At 38.4% G+C, this 12,501-nt stretch overlaps 1 protein-coding gene across 17 annotated transcripts in view; it reads right to left on the reverse strand.

Annotated features, from left to right (window-relative positions):
* kcnab2a (potassium voltage-gated channel subfamily A regulatory beta subunit 2a) overlaps window positions 1–12,501 on the reverse strand; it is a 275,606-nt gene that overhangs the window by 69,009 nt on the left and 194,096 nt on the right. For all 17 annotated transcript variants that reach the window (XM_059655603.1, XM_048561311.1, XM_048561316.2 and 14 more), the window contains 2 exons: window positions 3,776–3,819; window positions 2,962–2,999 (listed from right to left, as the gene is read on the reverse strand). In XM_059655603.1, coding sequence (XP_059511586.1) covers window positions 2,962–2,999; window positions 3,776–3,819 — 82 coding nt within the window. The remainder of the gene's footprint in view (window positions 1–2,961; window positions 3,000–3,775; window positions 3,820–12,501) is intronic.

The raw sequence follows: 12,501 nt of genomic DNA on the forward strand, positions 1-12,501 counted from the left end.
TTCTTATTGATTTCTTTAAAGTTTCTGCACAGGTGGCTACTAACTCCAAATGCCCTTTGGAAAGGGTGCTCATGAGTATGGGTGTTTCAGATTCTGGTATCTGCCAGTGTGACAGCTAAGGTTTCAACTGGGAAGCCCCCTTCCCTCTTTTTCACCCAGCTCCTCCTGCCTGCCCTCAGACATGGCCATCTTCTGGTAGACATTCATCGGATGACTGGCTTGGCAGTCAAACATCGATGGATCATCCCTGTTCTGTTGCCTTGGCGAGGGGTGTGTTCCCAACCAACCCCATTTTGTTTGGAATGCTACTACTTTCAGATGACTCACCAACTCCTGCTGCACTGCTGTGAAGATCATTAACTGGATGACACATCTGCTGGTTTATCAGGAAACTTAATGCTTTTCCCTTAGAGATCAGGAAAAATGAGAATGGCCAACCAGATCCCCAGCAGGGGTGTGGGCTTTGTTCCCTGTAAAGTTTTCTGCCTGTTGCCAGACCTTTCTCTGTGTTTATTCAAAGACATCAACAGAGGACACCCTTACAGGCATTCAACTAATTTCAGTAGCTCTGCTCTGTGGCTTTCAACTGAGTTAGGTAGCTTCCTCACCAATTTGGGGACACGTGGCATCGTTTCAGATTTGCCTTCAAATTTGGAAGGGTGGATTTGGGTAGTTGCATCTCCTGAACTTCTAGCAGAGGCTCTTTTCTTATAAATCTGGGTAATTGTTTTCATCCACTGTGGATCTGTTTGCAGACTTTCATGGTTTCTCTTTAAATGCAGAAGGTAGGTTTTGGATAGTCAGATTTGCTGCACATCCAACAGAAGTCAAGGCTTGCTTCTTCTTAAATTTGCCCACTGGCCGTGGGAATTTTCCTGTGTTTGTAATTTTCCCTGGAGAGAAAGATTCTATTAGTCCCATTTTGACTACATCTTGTTCAACATTTGCTAGTCCTAACCCAGCCTTTTTACTTCCCTCTGTCTCATCAAGTAAGTAGTATGTTGGATGTCTAGAAGTTACTTGCAGTACCTTTCAGGCAGATATAAGCATGGTCTTGCTTGTGGGGTAGTAAATTCCCCAACTTAGTTACTAATTTCTGGTTCTGTTTTGTCGTGGTTGGTATATGGGGTTTCTATCCACATGTTTGTTGATGGAGCTCCAGGTTGAGTACCATGTCTCTCTAGGAAATCCCATGTGTGTCTTTGGTTGGCTTGTCCTAGGATGGTTACATTGTCCCAGTAGAAATGGTGGCCGATCCTTAAAATGTCCCATGTAGAATATGTGACATATGGGGCCGGTCGGTTTCTATTGCTTTACCACCAATGCTTCTTGTAGTAATAGCCAGTTAATAACTGATCTTTGCCATGGTCTGAGTCTTGCAGCAAGGCTGGTTGAAATTCAGTGAGGTGAAATGTAGAAACTGTTTTGTTTATGTTACTTGTAAAATAGCTGTCATTCAGCTTATCACTTAAACTTGGCACTGCACTACTATTAAGACTGAGCAATTGGTTGATAATGTCTGCTTGATTGAATCTTTATGTTATTTATCTTACTGAGATTGATTTGAATATGGATTCTTCTATATAAATATCTAATTGCATATTTTGATACACAAGTCTACTTATGTAAATGTCTGATGTAACGATTGGAAATTGACGTCTTTACAGTGATCTCAGCAAACATCCTCGCTTAAGATACAACAAAGGTCTGATGCAAAAGGTGCCTTCCCTTTCAGTGTATTTGGTAATGTTACAGTTTAAAGTTTTGGAGAAGGCTTGTAGCTCAGGATGCAGATGACACTTTTGATTTATTCACGAAGCTGGTAGGTTGGTTTGCAAATGTTTTGTCACCATACTAGGTAACACCATCAGTGCATCTTTGATGAAGTGTTGTTGGTCTGTCCTGCTTGTTATTTATATGGTCCAGTTTTGTGTGGTGGTTGGCCTCATTTCTGGTTCTGTTTTGTCGTGGTTGGTATATGGGGTCTCTATCCACATGTTTGTTGATGGAGCTCCTGGTTGAGTACCAGCTCTCTCTAGGAAATCCCATGTGTGTCTTTGGTTGGCTTGCCCTAGGATGGTTACATTGTCCCAGTAGAAATGGTGGCCTTCTTTGTCCTAGTGATTGGAAACAAGTGGTAGCTGGTCATGTTTCTTGGTAGCTAGTTGGTGCTCATGTACCCTGATAGCTAGTTTTCTCCCAGTCTGTCTGAGGTAATGTTTGTGGCAGTCATTACATGGGATTTTATAGGCAACATTGGTTCTGTTAGTTGAGGGTAATGGGGTCTTTTGTACTTGTCCGAGGTTGTCGTAGTGTAGCTGTGGCTTTGTGTGTTACCATGTTTTCTGTGGTTGGAGTATTCTGGTGGTCATTTCTGATGTTGATGTTCTTGATGCATGGCAGTGTGATTAGTGTATGCTACGTCTTCCTGTTGTCTGTTGAGTAAGTACCGGCGGACTATGCTTTTTGGGTAGCCGTTATTTTTAAAGATGATATGGAGATGTTCTTCGGCTTTATGCAGTTCCGGATGCTGCAGTATGGCGTAGCTCTAACAGAATACTGATGTTACAGTGCTGCAATATCAGCAGGATACTCCAATGCACATGGGGGCATCTTTGATTTCCCAACACTCGGTTTCTCAAGGCCAAATTGCTGGCTCAATGCCAATTTCAGCAAAACGTCAAGGCATTTTTCTTAGTGGTGCCAAGTTTATGTCTTCAACAAATTCCACTTACATCTGCAATTTAATTGACACACTGTCCAATTCAGATGACTTCAAAAATTTTAAAACTAAAATTTAAACTTTATTTTTTTGGTCTACAAGCTCATCTCAAAGCAGATCTACAGATTTGATTATAGACGTAGCATTGCTCCAAAGCATCCATTGTTCTCTGTTCAATGAACATATAGTATAAGAGAAAAACTTGCTGTTTCAAGTTTAAGGACAGGAAAGAGGCATACCTCATCAGTGATCTGACCTCCAAAGGTAACCCATGTTCCTGTTGGAAAGGAAAACATTGAAGACTTTATTTTCTGTTTTAAGCTGCTAAGAAAGCTAAATGCTATAACAAAACATAAGAAATATTCAATATAGCTGGTAAATAAGGAGATTTAGTTATAGGCTCAGCAGTTCACAATAACAAAAATCTATAAGCAAATGTCTTTCCTGTTCAGCATCCATTACTTTAAAGGTCACTGGACAGCTGAGGAAAATTATTTACTTTGCATTAACAAAAAAAATATCAATTTATCAGTACCTGTGGCACAAGCTAGATCAATAAAATAGCAATCAATATTAAACTATTTAAGGCTCAGTAGTGTGGCAAGCCATTAAACAATATAATGCTATTTTCTGATCTACCCTAAATTATTAAATGGCACAGATAAAACAAACTCACACAGATAAATCAAAAAACATCCAGAAAATAGAACGGATATAGATAAAAGGAAATTGACAAAAATCATGTTGAGATAACTACTGGGGAAAATCCCTTTTGCAAAGAACACTAATTGGAATAATCTTATCCTCTATTACTTTTATGATAAGTGTTGGAATGATTAAAAATGCATGATGGGACACTTAATTACATCGGGCAGATGGGTTTCAGTGAACCAAACGATTACTTTTATAAAAGCAATGTTATAATATGACTTTTACAAATTACCTTACTTTATGTTTAGAACTTGTACAAGTCACACCAACTACAAGAGAGAAATGTATAACTAAACAAATTAACTGTAATTAGCTTGTGTGTGAGATCATTTTTATTTTTACCTAGGCCAAGGCAGGAGACCCTCAGTCCCGATTTTCCAAGATTTCTATTTGAAGATAAAGAGAAATAATAGAATTAGAATCATTTAACTCAAGAAAACGTTTTCTCAAATATACCATGAAAAAACAACTGGTGTTTTCACTCAACTTCTTCCTTCAAGCTAGATCTTGTGGCTGTACCATCTTAAGTCGGTTAGTCAATTATAAAAACGAATTCACTGACACTATTCATGTTAATTCTTGGGACACTATTACACACAGCACATCAAAGTTTTGAGAAATACAGTTATACATTTACATCATTTTTTAAAAACACTTGACAATAAATCTGGAAATACCTTCGACTGGTGAGATCACAACATAATTTATCCCCGATTTTATAATTTTATGACTTTGCGATTTGTCCTCAGATTTAGTAGTAATGATTCCATCAAAGTTTTGTCTACTCATTTTCTTAACAGGAGTATATTGCACCTAATCAATTTTAATTTTTCAGCAGGAGGCTGATTTCCAAGACTCTTTAAACTTATAAGAGAATGAGATGATTTTGAGAGGGTTTTTTTCCTATATTGAGCAGCCCACTGAAAATATTGGCAAATCAAAAAAATTTAGCACAGTGCAGTTCTTGACAATAGGTCATGGGTTCTGATTTCAGAACATTGTAAGCAGTTCGAATTAAAACTCAACCCTTCTGTAAGACAGAAAGAAGCACAGATTCAAAATAATAAGAAAGAAAATTTCAGGACCCTCAGCAAGTGCCTGAGTAAAGGAATGGACTTCTTACATATTGAGCTCTTTACAGCAATATGTGGCCACATCGGTAATTGGTGGGCAGAAACCTGACAGGCACTCTAAAGAGCTGGGTTGGATAGGATACTTATGATAATTTTGTAATCTTTTCTTCAAGATAACTAAGAGGAGTGCTGCCCTCTTATTAAAGGTCAAATGAGAACCCACCCAGCTCTACATTGCACCAACTCTAAAACCCTCCATTTTGCCATGTTGTTTGTCAGATTCCAGTACTAGATGCATAGCAATTTTCTCTGGTTAAACGTTGTGAAGACTGCAGCTATTGTATTCAGTTCCTCTAGCAAACTACTCCGCATCCTAGCCACTGATTCATTTCTTACTTCTTCCACAATCCACGGCTGAGCCAGGAAGTTCACAACCTTAACTGTGAGCCTACAAATGCAGACAAGAGCCTACAAACCCATTTGTCTTCTCAAGACTACCCTCAACCAACCCCACAAGATCTCCCAACTCCATGTCACCTTACGTTATTAGCTGCTGAAACACTCAGCAATGCTATAACCTCTGGCCTACATTATTCCAATGCTCTCCTGGTCACTCTTCAATCTTCTCCCTTCCTCGATATAGAATGCAGTGAAAAAAAAATTTCCTGCCTGTATCCTAGTTTGCATCAATTCTTGTTTAACCAAAACTCCCGTGCTTTGTTGACCTTAATTAGTTTAGCACATCTCAATCTTAAAATTGACAACCTTGTTTTCAAAATTTATTACAGCCTTGCCCTTCTGTACCTTAACTTCCCCAATTCCTACAAGGCTTTGAGATCTCTATCGTCATTTAGTTCAACAATTCTCAACCTAGAGTCTATGAGGATATTTCAGGGATTCTGTGAAATGAGCAATGGCTAGAGATGTGTCATGAAGATTGATGAAGGTCCTGTTAGTCATTAGTGCTGACAACCACGAGCAAACCAGTTAGCATACTGCCCCTGAAGTCCATCCTCAACTACAACAGTGACTACACTTGTACAGAAAAATTTCAAATGCCTATGAACATGCTGCTAATGACTAAAATGACCCTCATTCAATCACTGTACAATATTATGTCAATAAACTACTGAAAAATTAGGAATTTACACCCGAAGTTTCTCTTTATTAAATCTAAATTGTTCACATGAGCAGCAGAAAAATAAAACACAAAGGTTTAGCTACAGCTGCTGAAGCATTAGGAAAATCTCTGCTTTGAAATATGAACGATGAACTATCTAAAGACAGCCAGGTTCTTTGGACTGGTCAGGACTTACACTACAAATGGAGAATTTAAATTGGCATCTTTCATTTGGGTTCTGTAAGAGACCATATCTTTTTATTTCAGGTTTGGACTATGGACTGAAATTTTTTTAAAAATGACACTGCTTTAGAAGAGGAGATGCTGTTTGCAGTTTTTGGAAAAACAAAGCCTGCAAATGTTTTAGGAATACTACCCCCAGGAAAGGCCACCTGTTTGTTCAGGGCAATTTTGCACAAACAGCCGTTTGATTGGTGTCAATTGTAAAAGCCAGTGTTTGAGTGTCAAAGACTATTCAGCAGAGCAGTAACCTTCTGATTGGACCAGTTCAATACATACATTGAGGGGGAATGAAAACAGTTTGCAGAATTAACACCTCTTTCTCTGTACCTTTGCACTGAAAATTATCTTCTCCAACTCCATCAAAAGTGTAACAACTACAGAGATAATGGGAACCGCAGATGCTGGAGAATCCCAGATAACAAAGTGTGGAGTTGGATGAACACAGCAGGCCTAGCGGCATCTTAGGAGCACAAAAGCTGATGTTACGGGCCTAGACCCTCTTCTAATGAAGGGTCTAGGCTGGAAACGTCAGCTTTTGTGCTCCTAAGATGCTTCTTGGCCTGCTGTGTTCATCCAGCTCCACACTTTGTTATCACAAAAACTACAGAGTTGCTGAAAGGAAGAATACTAATGGTCACTGAGCAAAAAAAAGGCCTAGGGTACAACCAAATAACCAGTAAACTAAATAAAAACGTAAGAACTGCAGATGGTGTAAATCAGGAACAAAAACAAAGTTGCTGGAAAAGCTCAACAGGTCTGGCAGCATCTGGGGAGGAATAAACAGAGTCAACATTTCTGGAAAAGCTCAGAACAGTTTTGAGGAAGGGTCACTGGACCCGAAACGTCAACTCTGTTTATTCCTTCACACTTGCTGCCAGGCCTGCTGAGTTTTTCCAGCAACTTTGTTTTTGAACCAGTAAACTAAAGACTGATCATCACTGTGCAAGTAACTCATGAAATCAACTCATCTATTTTTGTTATTTTGGTCTGGTGATGCAGAACTGTGAATCTCTGACTACATTTTTTTCCCTCCACTCCACTTGTGATTTTGATTTTTGTGTGTTGTGGTTGGGGGATTTTACAAAGGATAAAGTTTATGTTACATATATTAGAAATCCTTTACTATTCTTGTTAAAATTGAGAGTATGATGATAGACTTTTTTAAAAGAATTGTCACTGGTTTGCTTTTATTCTGCGTAGCAATAAGTAAGATGTATCATGGGATTTGTGGTTGTTTTGTTGAGTCTTAATACTTGTCAAAGTTTTTGGAATACTGAGGGCCGATTTCCAGTGTAATACCTTAGTGAGTCGTGACAGTATTTTGGGTGCGAAGTCAGCTGTTCATCTGTAAACAACAGTTAGCCTTCCTTGGGCAGGACCTTGCAGTACTGTACTAAGTAGTTTCATGAATTATGGCAATATTAGTCTGGTTTGGAAATGGAGAATGAATTGTGTGCATCATTGTCACCTGTACCACCAAGACTGGACAGATGCTCTTATGAGAAGTGGGCATATCCATCTCATTGACCTTGCATAAATGCTCTTTATCTATGGTACCTATATGAGTATTCCACAGTTAAATAGTTTAGATGATTGGATCAATGATTATTAACTCATTTGAAAAATGGTCCTTCAACAAAAACATTTTCTTATTCTATCCTCTCGAACATCCTCAGTTTTTAAAGCTTCACTATTGCTTGTCATATGTACTGGAACTCCCTTCCTGAACATCTCCACCTCTCTTCCTTTCCTCCCTTAAGACTCCCTTAAAACCTACTTTGTTGCTCAAGGTTTTAGTAACTTATAGCAATATCTTCATATTTCAATTGATGTCAAATACCATTTGATAATGCTCCTGTGAACTGCCTTGGGATACTTTTAATACATTAGAATGTGCTATATTAATGCAAGTTTTTGTTACTGGATGTGAGTTTGCTCGCTGAGCTGGAAGGTTAGTTTTCAGACGTTTTGTCACCATTCTAGGTAACATCATCAGTGAGCCTCCGACGAAGGAAAAACTCAAAGTCTCAAAACTCGCTAGTTTTTGTTACTGTTAAGTGTGATTAATGATGCAACACTAAATTTTGGGAAAAAAATGACCAAGTAGTCATAAAAGTAACCATATTAATTGAGTTTGAGGGGTAATCAGATAAATTACTAGAAAAAGAACTAAGGGATATTTTGAGAATGTGTAAATAAAGCTGATGTGCAGAAAAAATGGTCAGGCAGTTTGAAGTTTTAATAGCCTATCCCAATTCCTAAAAATATTTTTGTTTGCTGTTTAAATGGTGTTTAGCCATTGTTTACACACCACTGAGGAGGTTTATATTTGCACAGTCATAGCTTAGTATGGTAGAGGTTTCCAGTCGAATTTAATGTGAGAAAATCTTGTATGGCATCACATGTTATAGAACAACTCCTAAACTGCACTTTGAGTATTGCATACTCAAACCAAGTTTGTGGAGGTGAACACAGAAGGAACATTAGCAAACTAATCTGGCCAGAGCACAAATGAATATAAATGAGCACAAAGCTGATACTTAGAAATAAACCTGAATAAAGAAAAAGGATATATGCAGCACTTCGAATTCTAGAAGCCACCAAAGGTTTCAAATAAATAACTAGAACCACCAAATATTCAAGATACTAAGTTAATACAAAAGCATCCTGATTTCTGTTCTCATTAAACTCTTTCGGGGTGTGATCAGCATAATCTGACATTACAGTGCTCAACCAGCTCACCAAATCAGATTTATAAAACCAAGTCTAAAAACCACCAATGTAGTAACAAAGATACCATCACAGGCAATAAGAAATCCTGTGAAATCGATCAGTTCAGATATCTGAGGGTTTTCAAAACTTTGTTGTAATTGTGGTAATTTTCTATGTTCAAAAAAAAACTCACTACCAATTTATTACAATATTATTATATTCTACTTACATTACTAGCCCAACTCAATTGTGACTATCTCAATATGGTGTGGATGGTTGGCATGCAGCTCAGAGGAGCACCTCAGAGTCTGATATGTTGTCCTGCCATTTGATCTTCAGGAGTTTCCAAAAGAATGTGAAAGTGGTTGAGGCTCTTGGTATCACACTAGTAAGAGTCCAAGTCTTGCATTCACAGAGCAGAGGATATTTTTAATTCACTTGTGAGACATGGGTGTTGCTGGCTAGGCCAGTATTTATTGCTGTCCTCAATTGACCATGAGAAGGTGATGGTGAGCTCCCTTCTCAAACTACTGCAAGGTAGTCCCCCAAAACAATTAGGGAGGAATTTCTAGGATTTTGACCCAGTGACACTGAAGTAATGGTCAATACATTTCTAAGTCAGAATGGTAAGTGGCTTGGGGAAAACTTGGAGGTGGTGGTGTTTCCATGTATCTGCTGCCCTTGTCCTTTTAGACAGTGATTGCCAGGGATGTGGAAGGTGCTGTCTAAGAAGCTTCAGTAAATTCCTACAGTGATTTTGTAGGTTGTACACACTGCTGTTGAGTGCCAGCAGAGGAGTTTATGGATGTAGTGCCAAATCAAATTAGCTGCTTTGTCCTGGATGGTATCAAGCTTGAATATTGTTAGAGTTACACTCATGTAGGAAAGTGGAAAGTATTCCGTCATGTTTCTGATTTGTACCTTGTTGACTGTGGACAGGCTTTGGGGAGTCAGGTGGTAAGTTACTTGCTGCAGTATTCCTAGCATCTGGCCTACTTTTGAAGCCATTTATTTGGCTAGTCCAGTTTAGTTCCTGGTCACCCCCAGGATGTTGATGGTGGGGAAATTCAGTGTGGTAAAGACAATGAGTGTCAATGGGAATCGTGAGATTTTTTCTTACAGGAATGGTCATTGCCTGGCATGTGCATGGTATGAATGTCACTTGTCACAATTTAGCCCAAGTACACTGCAACACTTGCTGACAAGTTCTGGTCATGAAGTGAATCATAGGTTTGAGGTAGGGCTTTCTGACAGGCTGATGCTTTATTTCATTTTTCTTGGTGCCAATTATAAGTTTAAAGTTGTCACATGCAATTTACCGTATCACCAAACATCGAGTAATCAATGTCTTTTCAGTTTAATAAAACAATGCATCCTCAGGATCAACTAGAAATATAACTCTGGCCAATGCTAGAGCATGTCTCAATTTAATGCATTAAGAGAAATGTATATGTGAGAAGTTGCATGTAAATATACCCAGCAATAAATTAGTAATTTGATCAATTAGCAGACGGCTAGGGATAAGTTTCAAGACCGTGGATTAATCTACTGGTTGTAATGACATATCGTACGTGGACAGAAAATACCAAGTTTTTTTTTCCTTTTAGTTTTAAATACACACTGAATAAATTCCTTTTTAAGAAAGGCTAATCGTGTTTTTCCCTTATACTTCCTACCAAGTGATTGTATGCACCTCAAATGAAATCAACATTTTTCCCAAATAACCATTATTCATGCAGGCTGTTAGTCACAAATCTTTGCTGAAAGGTTATTCCATAATGCAAGTATCACAGCTAAACACATTCCTGTCCTGGTTCAATACTCATACCTGTTCAAATTCCACAAAGAAGTTATCTGGAACAAAAACACTCCCAATTTTGCCTACTACTTACAGGTCAGTTATAGCAACTTGGTCCTCTAACTTGTCACTTTTCTAACTGTTCTGCAATTGCCTTTCAGAGCATACAACTCCATCTGAGACATGGAGAAAAAAAAGTAATACAGTCCCATGTATCAGCATAACCAAGTTAGAGATGGATAATATGCATAAAAGTTTGTCTGTATCTATGGATTAACAGACAAACTGATGTTTTGGGTAGGAACCTTGTTATAGAATCTGTGGCCAAAGCTTCTATTTTTTGATAAAGACTCAAATTGAAAATGGGAACTACAAAAGAAAACTGGTTCTCCCAAATGCTAAGGCAACTGAGACTGAAACTAAAATTGGAAATCAAAGCTTTAGGTTGTAACTTGAGACAGCCATCAGAACTCATTAGAAGTTGAGCAATCCTGTTGAGTAAGTTATAAACAAGCCGAAGAAGTCAGACGCTAGAATGAGCAATTAGACAGTTATGGATTCATAGAATCGAGTCAAACAGCATGGAAACAGACCCTTCGGTCCAACCAGTTTGCACCGACCATAATCTCAAATTAAACTAGTCCCACCTGCCTGTGCTTGGCCCATATCCCTCCAAACATTTCTTATTTGTGTATCTATCTAAATATCTTTTAAACATTGTACCCACACCTGCCACTTTCTCTAGCAGTTGATTCCACACACGAACCATTTGTGTAAAAACATTGCCTCTCATCTTTTTAAAGCCTTTTCTCCTCCCACCTTAAAAATGTGCCCCCTACTGTTGAAATTCCCCACCCTCGGCAAAAGACACTTGCCATTCACCTTATCTATACCCCTCGTTATTTTATAAACCTCTATAAAGGTCACCTCTCAACCTCCAAAACTCCAGTGAAATAATTCCCAGTCTATCCAGCCTCTCCTTATAACTCAAACCCTCCTTCCTTGTCAACGTCTTGATAAACCTCTCCAGCTTAATAATACCCTTCTTATATCTGGGAGACCTGAACTGGAGACAGTACTCTAGTAGAAACCTCACCAACATCCTGTACAATCTCAACATAATATCCCAACTCCTGCACTCAAAAGACCCAAGCAATGAAGGCAAGTGTGCAAACACCTTCTTAACTACCCTATCAATGTGTGATACAAACCATGAAGAATTATATACCTGAATCCTTAGGTGTCTCCGTTCTACAACATTAGCCGAGGCCCTACTTTTAAGTCTAGTCTTTGTTTGTTTTATCAAAATGCAACATTTCATGTTTATCTAAATGAAACTCCATCTGCCACTCTTCAGCCCACTGGCCCAATTAATCAAAATCTCTTTGTAATCTTAGAAAACCTCCTTCCATGTTGCTGCAGTTATTGTCTCATTTGAAAATAGCACTGGCACATCTGTGTCATCCAGACTGGCACGGAGGCCCTGAAAATTTGTGCCATTTTTGTTGGAGACTGTACCCTTGGAACTTGGTTGTGTTATGTGCTACTGTCAGCAAGGTTACAGTGTGGAAGAGGAGGAACTAAAATTCTTCATGAGAAAGACAGAGTTTTGAGGTACTTTATGCATGGGTCTGTTGTCATGTCGAGTAGAATGCAGAGTCACCTCATAAGATGTCTTAGCTGTATCTGTCAATAAATACGTCAACTAAAGCTTGTAAATCAACTGCAATTGTCTGTTATTTCTGTAAACCTTTTGATTTTACAGTACATGATGATTAACTAAGATAGTACTTAGTGTTTGCTTCGACACATATAACAAAATATTCTCCTTCTAAATCGTGAAATCTTGTGGGTTCATTCTTGTAAATAACTGGGATTTCAGATTCCTTCTAATTTTTAAAAAAAGAGCTCTGGCCTCTACTGAGGTAATTACAACCCTTCTTCAGAACTGAAAATATGTGAAATGGATAGCCATATTAAGACACAAAAAAAGGGAAACGTTTGTATGAATACAAACGCATTTAAACTATGAGGTTTTATGAGAGGAGATGGGGAGTCTGTATAAAACCAAACAGATTAGAAAATGAGTAACAAAGTCGGTGATTAAACCGGAAACTTGAAG

This window comes from Stegostoma tigrinum, chromosome 28 (genome assembly GCF_030684315.1).
Source record: "Stegostoma tigrinum isolate sSteTig4 chromosome 28, sSteTig4.hap1, whole genome shotgun sequence".
NCBI lineage: Eukaryota > Metazoa > Chordata > Chondrichthyes > Orectolobiformes > Stegostomatidae > Stegostoma > Stegostoma tigrinum.